Source organism: Balaenoptera musculus, chromosome 13 (assembly GCF_009873245.2).
Source record: "Balaenoptera musculus isolate JJ_BM4_2016_0621 chromosome 13, mBalMus1.pri.v3, whole genome shotgun sequence".
NCBI lineage: Eukaryota > Metazoa > Chordata > Mammalia > Artiodactyla > Balaenopteridae > Balaenoptera > Balaenoptera musculus.
The window spans coordinates 14,018,256-14,033,911 of NC_045797.1; the positions used below are offsets into that span (position 1 = coordinate 14,018,256).

Here is a 15,656-nt window from a genome sequence, read left to right on the forward strand (position 1 = left end):
AGTGTTAAATGGTCTCTGAATGCCTGACATTGTCCTGGACTCTTCATGAATGTATGTTCTGGCATACAGTTCTAGAACAAGCTTGTTTCATCAATATTAACTTTTTGTTCTGGCAAATATTTCTCATCCACAATCATCCTATATAGGTCTTCCTTAAAAGCTTCAACACCTTTAGCATTGGCACTCACTGCCTCACTGTTGAATTTCACATTATGAAAATTATGATGCTTTTGAAGCATTGAAACCTCCCATGACTTGCTATAAACACTTGTGTATAAAGAGTGAATCGAAAATACTTCTTGCCTTAGCCTGGGTCATCAGTCAGCTAAGTGGTGTACGTTTCTGTATCTGGTCTTCTATGTGACAAGTAATTTTTCAATATCATCAATTAGCCCAGCTCTTTTCTTCACGATGATGGTGTATTTAATTGATGCTGTTTCACTGCATCATTGATTCACTTCTTAACCTTTAAGATGGTTATCATCAATGGAAAATTCCTAACTCATGTGCCATGATCATTACTGGCTTGCCACCTTCGTGCTGGGCAATTACCTTGAGTTTTATCTCAAGAGTAATTGCCTTCCTCTTCTTCTTCCTACTAGAAGCAGCAGATGCAGATGGGCGTTTTGCAGACATTACAGGATGTGAAAACACAAACCACAATCTGTACAAAATGCAAGCAACACAGTACACCGAAGCGTATTGGTTGTTTACCCTCAGGATCATATGGCTGACAGGGAGCTATCAACATCCATTTCTAATAAAAACTCTCAACAAAGTGAATATAGAGGGAACACACCGGAATATATATAGTGTCATATATGACAAGGCCATAGCTAACATAAAACATACAATAAAAAATAAAAAAGGAAAATCTGAATAGTCTTAGATCTGTTGAAAAAACTGAATCCTCTGTTAAAAATCCTACTGCATGTTTTCACTGATGAAGTGCTTCTACTAAACATTTTAGAAAGAAACATTACTTCACATACATTTTTAAAAATTATTTATTTATTTATTTGGCTGTGCCAGGTCTTACTTGTGGCTGGCAGGATCTTCGTTGCGGCGTGCAGGATCTTTAGTTGCGGCACGTGAACTCTCAGTTAAGGCATGTGAGATCTAGTTCCCTGACCAGGGATTGAACCCAGGCCCCCTGCATTGGGAGCACGGAGTCTTAGCCACTGGACCACCAGGGAAGTCCCATACACATACATTTAAAGCTATAAATTCCCATCGAAGCACTGTTGTAAACTGAATTCCACAACTTTTGAATGGTTGTATTTTTATTATTCCGTTCCAAGTATCTCATTTCCATTCTGATTTCTTCTTGATCAATGGGTTACTTAGAAGTATGTTGCTTAATTTCTCGACATTTGAGAATTTTGTAGTTTTATCTTTGTTTTTGGGTAGTGTATGGTTGTTCTTGAATAAGCAATGTGCGCTTGAAATGAATGTGTACTTTGCAGCCACTGGCTTTAGTGTTCTAATAAGTGTCAATTTGTTTGATAGGTTCAAATATTTTATATTTGTATTGGTTTTATATGTTTATTGTATCAATTACAGAAAGAGGTGGGTGAGAATCTTCAACTGTAATTGTGAACTTGTTTTCTCCTTTAATTTTGTCAAATTTTGCTTCATATCACTTTGCAGTTCTGTTATTAGGTTCGTACGTACTTACTTTCATGATTGTGAAAACAACTTCTCTCTGGTAAAACCCTATCTTAAAATCACCCTATCTTAAAATCACTTTGGTATTAATATAGCCATATTTGCTTTCATACAATTAGTGTTTGCATGATATAACTTTTTCCGTGCTTTTACTTTTAACCTACAAACTGTATCTTTTGCAAGTAGTATATAGTCAAGTCTTTTACTTAATCCAGTCAGACCATCTTTATCTTGCAACTGGAGCACAAGTATCGTCCACTTGTTGAAAGTTCACTTTACACTACTTCACTTTTATGAAATACCTACATTAGTACCTGTTTTTGCTAACTGAAAGAAATCTGAAGAGGATATTTGCTTTTAACAAAAAAAAAGGCAAGATGCGAAAACAGCATTCAGCGTTTGTTTTGCAGAGAGGTGTTGCAGAGGCAGCGTGCATCCTGAGCAGTGAAAGCGGCCCCGCCAAGCTCCTTCCCAGGAAACTACACTCAGCATCTCAGCATCAAGGCGCCATGGCCTTGAGCTGTGTCTGTGAGCGTCTGTGCTTTATGTCTATTTATTTTGTGCATCCATTAGCAAGATGTGTCCTAGGGAACCTGCTTCTATGCTTGCAAAATGTTTCAGAGGAAACCTCTACTTTCAATACTTTCGAATAGTGGGGGAAACTTGCATTTAGAAAAGTCCCACTTGTTCCTTCTTTCCTACCTTTTTAATCAATTAAAAAAATAAGAATGTCATTTTCTCATTCAACTCCAAAAGCTTTTCCTACTTGGAGTTAATTTTTATTTTGGTTAAGATATACATAACACAAAATTGACCATTTTAATCATTTTTAAGTGTACAATTCAGTGGCAGTAAGGATATTTACAATGTTGCACAACCATCACCACCATCTATCTCCAGAATTTTTTCATCATCCCAAACAGAAAGTCTGTAACCGTTAAACAGTAACTTCCAGTCCCCCTTCCTCTCAGCCCCAGTAACCATCATTCTACTTCCTGTCTCTACTCTAGGAACATGACTGTCCCTCATATAAGTGGAATCATACAATATCTGTCCTTTTGTGTGTTTGCCATATTTCACTTAGTGTATTTTCAAGACTCATCCATGTTGTAGCCTGTGTCAGAATTTCTTTCCTTTTTAAGACTGGAAAATATTCCACTGTATAGATTTGCCACATTGTTTATCTGTTCATCTATTGGGTTGTTTCCACTTCTTGGCTCTTGTGAATAATGCTGCTATGAACATGAGTCTACAAGTACCTGCTTGAATCCTTGCTTTCAATTCTTTTGAGTATAAACACCGAAGTGGAATTGCTGGATCATGCATTAATTCTATTTTTAACTTTTAGAGGAACTTTATCCAGACTTCTAAAAATATTGTTCCACTGTTGCTTAAGATTATCCATGAATTTACAGTTTCCCTTGTACAACGTTTTTTCTTGCATCATGATGTGGGTTACTTTTTTTTCCTAAGGATATTCTTTTTTTCTTTTTCTTTTTTTTTTAATCCTAAGGATATTCTTTCTTAAAAGTTCCTTCAGCAAGGGCCTGAAGAGAAACTCTGGCTTTTATCTGAAAATGTCAGTAAGAACAGGGAAAATAATTTTGCTGTGTCTAGACTTATTTTCAGGCATGTTCTCTGGCACAGTAAGAGTGGCATCTACTTTCTTGACTCCCCCTGTTGTTGTTAAGAAGTCAGCTGTTAAGTCTGTCACCTCTTTGAAGATCATATTTTTCCCCATTGTGGGTACTTTTAAGAACCTATTTGTTTTGGGTATTCTTTTAACTTATTACTGTTACTTACTACCCACAGGTGTGGATATTTTATTTATCTTGCTTGATTTAGTTAGGCTTCTTCAATCTGACATGTCAGTACTGGAAAAATTTCAGTCTCAGAATGTCACCCTCCCTCATCAGTCTCTTAATTCTCTGTCACACTGATGGTCAAACCTATACTTTTCTGTGTCCGCCTTATAAGTTAACACTTCTTTACAGTTTCCTGTTACTCAATGCTGACTTGTGTTATTTTTACCAATCTTTCAGTTTGTAAAAGAACTTTTTTCTGCCACTTAACTCATGTGCTGAATTTCTAATTTTAACCATCATGTCTCATTTCTGTAAAAGTTCTATTCAGCTTCTTTCCAATCTGGTCATGTCTGGCAATCTCATTCTTTCATCATATTCCTATACTCTCATTTCTTCAAACAAACATACTAAACATTTCAGAATATGAAATAAGTGCTGGATCATTCCAGAACCTACAAACTTTGCAAGTTTAATAAATACGGCAGTTTCAGGTTTGCATTGACTCTTGCTCATGGTAGCTTTCAATTTTCATATTTGTGGATACAATGCATTTGATTGTGAATAACAGTCCTTGGAACTATCATCTGTGGGACTCCTTTGAGGCCTGGCTTGAAGGTGATTTCCTCTATAGAGAATCCAAGTTTTCCTCTTCTTTTGCCTATTGGAGATTTCTAATCAACAGTGCCAATTCTAGATCCAAAACTGTATAAAGAAGCTTCTGGTAAGAAATTCCCAGGGAAGACGTTTCCCACTAAGATAGGCAGATATTTCTACTTATTCTTTTCAGAAAACTTTGTTTTTGAAAGTTCATCCATTAAAGATTTTGGTTTGAAGAGGGCTGACATTAGGTGGGGATCTTTGATCTCCTACTCTGAGCTCACAGGTAAAAATCCAGGCTCTAGGCCTTGTCTACGCTACTTGGTTTCAATTTAATTCCTTTTAGTACAGCTACAGCTGTCCAGGAGAATCAACGAGCTATAGAAAAGTGGCTTCTTTATTTTATTCCTTCATAGAGATGATTATTTTAGATACTACTGTTCTAAAACGTCTAATAATTTCATTTTCCTTTGTAAACTCTTAAACTATAAAGGGTCAGAAGAGAGACAAAGAATTTTGATCTCTTACCTTTTGAGAACTATTTAACCCATCACTATTTGGTTTTTTGGTTAATTGTCACTTCTAAAGGTAGTTAATCAGTGGTGTTTCTTTACAGAAGTGTGACAGGAGTTTCAACTTGGCTGGGGAGAAACCTGTTTCCATGTTAGCATTGTAATAACCACTCAGAAATCACTACAGCATCAAATTTCTCTGCTTTTAAGATGAGTTCCTGGCGCAAACTCTTACACCTGTAACACTGATGAAGTGTGTGTTGACTCTGCAACCAGAGAATGATGCCAATAAACTGAGTCAGAACATTATATGAATACTTTAATGCAAAATGCTTAACACTTAAAATTAGCAAAGCTTCATTTAAATTAAAACTCCGTTTAACTAAAGATGGTTAACCCCAAGAATGGTGCAGTAGTTGACCTCTGCTATATAATGCCAGTCCTAAGGCAATACAACGTCCAAATGTCGGCGGTCGCTTCCTCCACTGCTCTTCTGAACCCTAAGGGGTCGGGGAGAGGGTACTCAGACACAACAAAACACAACCCAAATAAACTGCGCGGTGATTCCTAAGAGTTATAACCCATTTGACTAAGCTGTCCAACCACACAGCTGGGGAATAACTGCAGGTCTTGTTCCAGAGCTGATAAGGGGTTCTGTTTTTACAGCTGGGTAGAAGCTCTGCACTAGGTGAGAAGTCACAGTTTAAGGATGCATGTTCTGTAAATAGTTACTACATATACACATTTAGTGTCTGTAAACACTAGAAATATACATTAGACAGAGTACCCTTACCAGGTGGGTACAGTTTAAAAAAGAAGATGAGGTAACATGAGTCTCAAAGTCCACAGGATTCCTGCCTGAAGAGTTTGAACAGCTGCCAGTACTTCACTTCCAATGTGCGGGGGGTAAGGCGCCTCTGGGACCCTCAGGGTTTGCCAAAACTGGATTCACTGGCTTTCAGCATAGCAACCGCATCTTTCACTGCATGGTAGATAACATTCTTCACCTGAAAAATCGAGAGAAAATATGGTCAGCTTACCATGAAATCTAAAATCTGTCAGTAAGAATAAACCTTCCCCCTACCAATTTTATACCATGCTCTTGAAATTCAAAACTCAAAATTCAATATGAAATGTTAATAATACTTGAAAGGCCCCTGGGCTCCTTTAGGCTGTTATTTTATACACATTTTAAACCCATGCCTCCTTTGAAGAACTTAAACGCTCATTTTCCCCCTTCCAGAGGCTTTGATCCTACGTGGCCCTGCCCCCAGTGAGTGCAGACACAAGCAAGCCCCAAGGTACAGCTCTATTTTTCAGTTTATCTATTTCCCTAGTTTTCCAAACATGGAATCATATGTTAGATGATTCACTACTGAAAGCCTCTAAACCAAAATGAGATTTCCTCCATGTTTATTCCTCCTTTGCCTAAGTAGGCAGCAGAACCAGACATAAAGCCAGTTCATCAACTCACTGTACCAAGTGTGGTATGGCCAAGTTTGCTGATTATTTTTATAAGGTCAGTAATGGGCTATGAAGCCAGAGTCAGAGAATGCCAGGAATCACAGCCATTTTTACCTGTAATTTATCTTCATGATTTGTATGAGTCTGTGACAGATAGCGGAATTCCTGAGTAAGCCAGAAGCAGTGTTTAACATGTTCTGGAGAAACAAAATCTTCAGCCACTTTGATACAGCTATATAAGTTATGAACCTGGAAAACAACAAGCCACATCAGTCACACATGCCAAAGTTTGTAGTGTAAGGAGAATAAAGAATAAAGTAATGGTTCTTGCCTGATGTGGAGCTCCTGCTGGGATAAATACCACATCTCCAAGAAACTGCACGATAGCCCAGCCTTGAACTCCATACTCTTGATGAAGACGCTTTCTTAGTGATCGGTCTAAATACCAGCTCTGATCATGAATGGGATCGTGGTCTGCGGGGTTTTCTTGACCTTGCTCTTCTGATACCTAGAATACATTCCAAGTATTATGAAACTGAGTAACATGCTGGGTCTCCATGAGGGCATTTTGCCCCCTGGACAGTGTGGGCAGTTAGCCAGTAAATGTCAGGCCTTCTGTAACATGTGTCCCTGTTGGCAGAAAGAGAAAACAGCACTCAAAGACATTAACTGAGTGAACCAAGAGGAGACTGAAAGAAAATGTGGGTTCCCTTCTGTCATTTCCTATAAACCGTGACTGGCAGTCTGCATATTTTTGTAAACGCTGTGTTAGGACAGTATTTTGGCCTAGGCTTTTGAACGTAAGTAGACTTAAGCTCCTTAGAAATAGACTTGCTACACTGCAGTTCTTAAAAATCTGTATTCACTTAACAATTTGAGTTATGAAACAGTCCCAAAGTTGGCTGTAGGTTAAACTTCTTTATTCTAGACCCAGTATCTGGCAGCACAGACTCAGGGTGACACTATCAAAGGAACAATATGGTGACCAGCAGGTTTTCTGGAAGAGTCAAATTATCCTTAGCTAGAAACATCTTGATTGAAGCAAATGCTGGTTAAGGGTCTAACCTGGCACCAGGCAACACCACTCCCCATGAACAACTGAAGAATACCAGCCACAAATATCTGGGCTGCAACTAGCAGCCTCAGTGGCGAATAGGTTAAAAACTGAATATGCCCATCTTTCCAGTTGCCTAGAACTTCCACACAGAACCCTTGCTGAACAACGTGCTAACTACTGGAAACCTGGAATCTTCAAAGTCCCTGTATCCCTTTCCCGCATAAGCTAATGGCCACAGTAGGGTGTGAAGTCTTCCTGACCTACTACGAAATAAGGGTGGATAAAACCAACAGAGACCTTAGTAACTCACTTGCAACACAGCTATCAAGAGCAAAGAAATGACACATGGACTTCTGAAGTGCTTAGATTTTTAAGGCAATAAAAACAAATACATACTACGTGATGATCAGAGGAACTACCTTGAAGGTAGCGCACAAAAACCTCCAGGTGCGCTATGACGTAACACACAGACATAAGAAAAAAGATAAGTTTCCCTCTTTTCAGAGGTGTGAGCCTAATCATCTAGAAATCGTTGTTCCTTAGCAACCAGCTTCAGCCTATCCAATCTGAGATGCCCAGATCTAACTTTTGAAGCTGTGATTATTCTCCAGTAACCCAGTCAGGTCTCGACATGTAGTATAATACTGCTATTCTGCATATCTCTCTTCACATGCCATAGGGTAAGGAGCACACCTTTTTAAGAAATTCTCGTATCTTCTCTGTGTCCTTAGCAGCATATATGTGCCAGAGGGCTCCTGGCTTCTCTTTTCCTTCAATAAATCGCTTTATCGTGAGTTCATCAGAATCTCCATCTTGGATGGTTTTAAGGACTTCTGGAGCAAGAGGAAGCAAACATCAGACCACAACGTCCCAGCTCAGAGAATAAGCCCCACTTTTATGCTCAGCACCCTACCTTCTTCTTGGTCACACTGTCCTTTGGGAATTCCCACATAGACCATGACATTAGCTGCATCAGATACATCTAAGTGAAGATTTGTTGTTCCATATTTCCGATCTTCTGGAGTAATTAATCCTGCAAACAGAAAATGCCTTAAATTTACTGAGACAGCAAAAACTCCCTCAGTCTTCCCCACTCCCTGGAATACGTGGTCACAAAACTTAAAAGCTACCTTTCTAATCATGTAAAAGTAATGGAACAATATTTAATATTAAGTTATTTTATCCTTTCAACTTTGGGGAAAAAAGTTCTTATTAAATATTTATTTGTAAGAATAAAAACCCAACTCCTAATACTAGCACTTGTTTCTGGTGAGAGGCAAAATAGGTTTCCTCCTGCTGAGAACAACTAAAAATCCTTGATGAAATTATTTTTAAAAATATCTTTTTAATGAGTCAGTATGCTGGCAAGAAAAGAAGAAAGCCAAAACTAGAAAGCAGGACTCGGGAACGGTACAGTGGACTGTTGAGGCTGGGATCTGCCAAAAGGATGTTTGCTCAAGCAGGTGAGCTCAAGCTTCGGTTGACACAGACTAGAAGGACTCTGGGGTAAGACGTGAGTCTAACAGAAACCCCCTCAGAAACACGTAAAGCTGGGCCCTCAAACGACTATGGACTCAGTGCAAGAAGGAACGCTGCCCACATGTTCCCTGGATCCCTCAACTGTGAAAGAGGTGAGCCTGAGCACGAGGTCCACGCTGGTGCCCATAACCCGAGACTCTAACCTCTTACCCCAGGAGAAGGCGCATGTGTTCAGCATTCGCCCTGAGGCTCGTCAAGCCCTGCGGTTACCTTGGACGCACATCCTGACATGCGGTCACTGCTTCTTGAATGGGCAGCAGAGCCAAGCATAGCTCGAGGTGGGCAAGCCGAGGCTGTTTTCTAACCTGCCAGGCCCTGAAGCAGCCCTGTCTTGTTCGGAGGCCAAGGAACTTCTCTCTAGCTTGCAGGGGCCTGTGGTTTAGGAGCAGCTATACACAGGAGAGGGGACCTTATCATTTCAACCGCGGACCATGGCCCTAGGGCTCAGCTGCACTGTCCTTTCTTTCCAGTTTGCTGAAACATCAGCCCTAGGAGGATGTAAAGCAACAGATATTGGACAAAAATCATAGGATATATGAGATTTCCTTTAAAATAGTAAAGGAAAAATATAAAGGGAGGAAATAAGGAAACAATTATGGAAAAGAACCTGAGAGCTGTTGTAACTGGGGGATGAGTACAGGGGAAGTCACTGTCCTGGACTCTCACGTTTTCAGTGCATTTGGAAAATTTTCTATAGTAAAAAATGAACAAGTAAAATCTGAGAAGAGAAAAAAGCAACTAACAAGATAGAAGGCAAATGAATGAAATGCACAGTTATCCACGAGAGCACGGAGGAATATCCAGAAGTCTGATTCCATTTATATAAAGCTCAAAAGCAGGTTAAATACTAAAGGATATTCTGCAGGAACACAACCATATATGGTAAAACTATAAATGTAAGGAAATGATAAACACAAACTTCAGGATGTTGGTTAACACTGGGGGCAGAAGGAAGGAGATGGAGCTGGGAGGAGTGAGGAAAGGTGAGCAAGTCTCAGAGCCTCGTCAGAAGCTGCTTGCTCGTTTGGCTGTTGCCAAACTGAGTAAAAAGTGTTCCGCAAAAGAGGAAGGAAATGACACCTACCCAGCCATCAGCCCAAAGTCCAGCCAATCCCAGCTACGGGTGACTGCACACCGATGAAACCAGTCTCTAAACTGAGAGAGCCTGAACTCAGACGGAACCAAAAACAACGGTCCCAGGGAAAGGATTCCCAGAAAATAGAAAATCCTGAAACAAAACACACCATGGACTTTTATGAAAAGGACACAAGCTGACACAGTAGGGGCTGCTGGGTGACAGAGTACTGGGGTTGGAGGCTGGGTCAAGCCTAGAAATTAGGAGACTTAAGTCCTCCTCCCGGACCTGCTACTAGATGCCCCTTGGATATCCTGATCAGGTCACCGTCCCCTCTATCGTCCTGAAGTCCTGGTCCCCATGTGTAAAACTGGTGCTGGAGCTGGAGCTGGAGAGAGGGTGACTATGTGGTCTTTCCAAAGAGCCTTTCACCCCACGTTGTCTGTGGAGGAGTCACAGCTCAGTCACCCAACTTCTGAAAAACGACTGCTCTTTAACGACGTTTATGATAAGGTGTGAGGGGTTTGAAAATGAACACGTTTTCTTTATTTTCAACCCCTAACTGCTTACTCTGAACGGGAACAATTTTGATAGGAAAAGCTAGTAGAGAGTAACACTGCCCTCTATCTATTGGTATCTAGGAGGAAAAGAGCTGCTGTCAAGCCATTTAAACCAAGCAGACTATTTATTTTGAAAACTTCTCAGATAACCACTTCTACCCTATAAAGCTGCATAATTTCTATAAGGCATGGATAATCACTATGCAACATTACACCATTTGCTTTAGTGGAAAAATGCTTCCATTTACGTAAAATCATTGCAAATCTTCACTGTGAACAGAATATGCCCTGAAGTCCCACCCATCCAGCTTCTTTGAAGGGCTTGGGGGAAGGGAACATCCTGGGCATCTAGACTGTGGGAACTTCCCAAGGTAAACTCCCCTCTTGGAATGTTCCCTGACCTCACTCCAGGTGGTTCCCTGGGCCAACTCCACCGGAACAGAAGAAGTCAGGGGCTGAGGTCCAAGCTCCTCCCTCTCCCAACAGCATCTGGAGAACATGGCAAAGATGCCAAAGACTCTGGCTTGCCACCCTCAAGTCTGAGAGACTGGAGCTGGGATCATTATGGGAGGAAGGAAATAAATCGGAGAAATACAATTCTAAGGGTGTTTTCAGTACTAACTTAAGTAACTAACTACTACCCACCAACACAGAACACTGAATTTAAGAGTAGCAGTTGCTGAAACAGCTGGAATGCTAGCAGACTGACCTAAACGTCCGGCAACATTAAAACAATTAATAAAATTACATTCATTCAATTATGTACCATGCAACCGTTAAAAACGATCACACTGAAAACCATTAAGCAACATGTAAAGATTTTACTGTATAATATTAGGTGTAGGAGAAACTTTTTAAATGGCCTATGCCCTACGACTGCAACTATGAAATGGAAATATACATACACGTGACCAAGGAGTGAAAGGAAATATGCAAAAATGAAGACTACTGCTGTGTTAAGGGTTAGGATTATAGACGTTTTCCATCTCTCCCTCCCCAAAAATCAGTGTTCCAAACATTCTGACTTGCCTTACTTCTGTAATAATTTTTTCAAGTGAGCCACTTCTTCCTTACCATAAGCATTATACATCTTGGGACCCAGATCTGGCCTAACAAAGTAGTTTGGCAGCCTTGAGGCCAAGTTCAGTTTGCCATCTCTCCTTGTGTACTCAGGCAGTGGAATGTTGGCCATCAGATCATCAAACCTAGGACAAGAGAACCATGAAATCTGCAAAATAAGCTTATGTTTCTAATATATCGTGGGATTTGATTTGTTCCTTCTATACCAAAAGGAACAACAAAAATATCTGTGCTCGTGAAGATGGAGATAGCTATCATTAACAACATTTAACATTAGCATATGGTATCACTTATATGTGGATTCTAAAATATGATACAAATGAACCTATCTATAAAACAGAAACAGAATCAGGGACATAGAGAATAGACTGGTGGTTGCCAAGGGGGAGGGGGTTGGGAAAGGGTAGGAGTGGTAGTTTGGGATTAGTAAATGCAAACTGGTATATATAGAATGGATAAACAACAAGGTCCTACTGTATAGCACAGGGAACTATATTCGATATCCTGTGATAAACCATAATGGAAAAGAATATTAAAAAAGAGTGTATAGATATGTATAACTGAGTCACTTTGCTGTACGGCAGTAATTAACACAACACTGTAATTCAACTATACTTCAATAAAAAATAAATTTAAAAAAACCAATATTTAAGATTAGAATTATAGTGCTTATGAACAAAGACATCTTCTTTCTCTCCTACAACACACATATATATCAAAATGATCTAGAATACTGCAGACAGAAGATCTGAAAAACAAATTCCTGATGATAAGAAGTAACACTAAGGGATATATTATTCATTAGTTCTGAGGATTCTCTGCAAGGTTCAAGCTCAATTCAGGAAAATGGATCTAGCAATTCCGCTGTCTTGTCTAAAGCAATGATATCACACTGTATGATACCCAACCCCAGCATGTCTGATCTCACTCCTGCCTCCAAATCAGTGCGTGCACGTCTGAGCCGGCCTCTTCTCTGGCGGAGCACTACAGCGGAAATGCGTGGAGTTTTCACTAGTGAGCCAGATTTAAAAGTCAGTAACTTCATCTCACCACCTCAAAAAAAATTCATCCTACCAAGTCAAGGACAGGATCATCTCTCCCCCTCCCCATAATCGTACCTGGAGGGCATCATATCTCTAAAATCTTCTCCTGGTGGCCAGTCCTTAAGTTTCAACACCATGGGCTCTTTTTCATTTCTCAAGCGGTCTGCAAGGGAACCAGAGTTACTGAATTGCTACTATTCATAACTCGGAAACAGACCAAAATCGATGGCAAATTAGCACTTTAAGCCTTAACAATGCAAATAAAACTTATCTCTGCAAGATCTTCACAACCTGACACATTTGATATACAAATATTATTTTTCTTTAATATTCCCCTCCTGCAAATGGCCGATCATTTTATTTCTACAGTGCCAAGAAATCCGTTCATACCCAGGAAGCAGCAAGGGGTAGCAAAATGAAGATCACCAACTAGTTTGTGTTACAGCCCTGCCTTTTCTAAATGATTATTCAACTGCTACTCCTTCTTTGAGATTTCAGCCACTCCCTTCTTTCTATTCCACACAGGCGGTGTTTTGACAGATCCAATCTCCTCCTATACAGTGTTCTAGAAGAACTGAGCAGCTCCCCAACTAACAAACAGCAATTTAACAATCAAAGCACCACAGATTTTAGAAAACCCAGTTTTCTGAGGCCAGCATGAAATAGAAATGACTTACTTTGCTCAGAGAGACTGAAGCTACCTGATGTCCTGTCCAGAGACAACTAGGGCTAATAGGGCCCACTTTCCCCCACCTCCCCATCTTCTAGGTGACACATACAGGGTTTAGTCAGAACTATTTTCTTGTAATAGCGCAGTTACCCACTGCAGGTAATGTGAAGGAACCAAGAACCAAGGAGCTCTAATTGAAAAAAATATGTTGACGATTATGATTAACAGCAATGGTAACTATTATTTCACTTCTTGCTGTGTTCCAGTCTCTGCTCAGTGTTTTAACCATTTAGTCCTTACAACTAAATCCGACATCCCAGCAAGATTTGGCACTATTTAATATTTCTACTTTTGGATGAGGAAACTGACAGATGCCTGAGGCTGTCCAGCTATTGAAATTAAACAGCAGAACTGAAACTGGAACCGAGTTTCAAACCTTATATTCATGAGGACTAACATCTGTATAGTGTCCTATAGTCAACCGAGTCCCATAACCTAGTTTGAACAGGTGCACACTCCAGGAGACAAGAAACACAGGAAAATACGGGTACAGTGTATGTGCAGGACACCAGTGGCGTCTCGGCGTGGGTGGGGTACTGGGGGTCTGGGCAGCAGAATCATCAGTATGCAAGAGGCAGGCTGCGGTGGCCTCTGGGCTGCCTTAACCATTTGCAGGCATGAGGAAGTGTGAGCCCCAGAAAAATGCATTTACCAAGCTCACATACACAGCAAGTACATATCAAGAGTCAGGATTTGAACCCACGCCTAACTGGAAAGCACACTGTAGTATGTGTGCCCCTCGATCCCCTTTCAAAGGACCTGCTGCCCAGACACAGCTTCGGGGTCTGCGTCAGCTGCAGAGAGCCGGCCTGCCAGGTCACGCCCTCCCTGGGGCACCGGCACCTGGAGACCGAGGGCGGTGAGGGGATAAAGGCCCCGACTTTCCCCACTTCAGCCCAATCTGAGACAATGAGAGGCGATGCCTGCTCCAGAGCTCCCCGCCAGACTGGCTGAGGCTCCGCTGAGCCTACGCCGCAGCCAGCTCCTTCTCCAGCCCAGTCCTGCTTCCTCCTCCTCCATTTCACAGACGTTGATCCCCACGTAAACATCTTACGGCTGAAACTCAATCCTAACATCTACGTGTGGAAACCCCCATCATGCCCTACTTAGAGTTAGCTATACCTTTGTTCTAAAGTTCGTTGAAAGTATGGGCCATAACCTGTAAACGTGGGTAATGGGAAATAAGGAAGCAGGAGATTACAAGGTAAAACTATGTCGTAAAAGAATGAGAATGATAAATGAGCAAAGTTGAATTATTGAGTCCAATAAGCATGAACTGGCCAAGCCCTCCAGCGGGGGTGGCAGCATGAGGCCAGGTGCCTGTGCTGATGAAGCGGTTCTCGGAAACAGTTTACTGACTGGCCGGTCCACGGAAAGGGCCCAAGCTCAGCACCAGACACTCACGCCTCCTTACCACCACCATCGCCCCTCGCCCAGGTGAAGCAGGCAGTGACCAGGATAACCTGCGTTAAACGGATTCACGTTCTCTGGCACGTTCAGTTCTACTTATCTTGTTAAACATAATTAAAATTTTTTAAAAATAAAGAGGCGATATAAAACCACCAGCTTTGAGTCACAAGCCCTGGCTCTGTGCTCCCCTCCCCTTGGGCACATTTCTGTCACAGGACAGACCTGGAGCCACCTGAAGAAGAGGTGACTAAAACCTCACTCTCTAAGGAGCTACAAAGCGAATTTGCCTCAGTTCAAAAGCATAAACTTTGTAAAAAGAAAGGGGAAGAGGAGATAAGACACTGATTTTAAACTCCAGAGTCATAGAAAATGCTGTCGCTGCCGCTACTCCCGTGCCCCCTCCTTTCACATCCTCAACCCCCTTAAAAGGTCTTTAATACATACTCGGAACATCTTCAAATCCATCCCAGAAGTCTCCTACTGTGGCTCCTGTGATGATTTCATTGGTTCTGCAATTAACAAGGTCAACTTCCTGATTTCCAAACTCTTTCCTGAAGGATTCCGGTTTCCAAAGTTCAGTGTTCAGTTTATGATGCACTCCGGACACCATCACTGGCTAAGAGGAGAGAACGAAGACTTTAGTTTGAACTCCCCCAGCTCCGTCCCTTCACCCGAGGCAGCCCTTCCTCAAACAGCTGCTGATGTGTTTCTCTGTGGCTGGTCCTCAGTCTCAGATCCCAAAGTGACAGCTTAGTCCCCTGAGTCACCTGCTACACACACCCCTCAAACTACACTAGTGAGCTTCTAAGAGCAAGGATCACACCTCCCAACTCAGATCCCACTACTCACAGAACACCAATGCCAAGGCTCAGGGCTAGGCAGGGGATGTGAAGCAGAGACAAAGGCAGCGAGAGCGCCCTGTCCAAAGAGGATGCTGCCTCTGGCCTGCAGCCTATTGTTACCAGGCAGGAACAGGGCCCTGGATTGCCATGTCTTTTGGTTATCCAAGACAAGCCCGAAATCCTGATCTTTATGTGAAAGAACCTGACTAAAATATTGGCAACAAGTTCAACTTTTAAAAAACATTATCTAATCTAAACAAAACATGCTGGTGGA

The 15,656-nt window shown here is 41.4% G+C and overlaps 1 protein-coding gene across 4 annotated transcripts in view; it reads right to left on the minus strand.

Moving 5' to 3' along the window:
* Positions 1-4,880: 4,880 nt before the first annotated feature.
* The window catches only part of KDM3A (lysine demethylase 3A), a 54,250-nt gene continuing 43,474 nt past the window's right edge, over positions 4,881-15,656 (minus strand). For 3 of the 4 annotated variants that reach the window (XM_036872641.1, XM_036872643.1, XM_036872642.1), the window contains exons 19-26: positions 14,985-15,156; positions 12,476-12,563; positions 11,352-11,482; positions 8,017-8,136; positions 7,797-7,936; positions 6,378-6,554; positions 6,161-6,295; positions 4,881-5,589 (exon numbers count right to left, since the gene is read on the minus strand). In XM_036872641.1, the coding sequence (XP_036728536.1) occupies positions 5,509-5,589; positions 6,161-6,295; positions 6,378-6,554; positions 7,797-7,936; positions 8,017-8,136; positions 11,352-11,482; positions 12,476-12,563; positions 14,985-15,156 (1,044 nt within the window). In that variant the 3' untranslated portion in view covers positions 4,881-5,508. The remainder of the gene's footprint in view (positions 5,590-6,160; positions 6,296-6,377; positions 6,555-7,796; positions 7,937-8,016; positions 8,137-11,351; positions 11,483-12,475; positions 12,564-14,984; positions 15,157-15,656) is intronic. The other variant, XM_036872644.1, reaches the window with a different exon arrangement.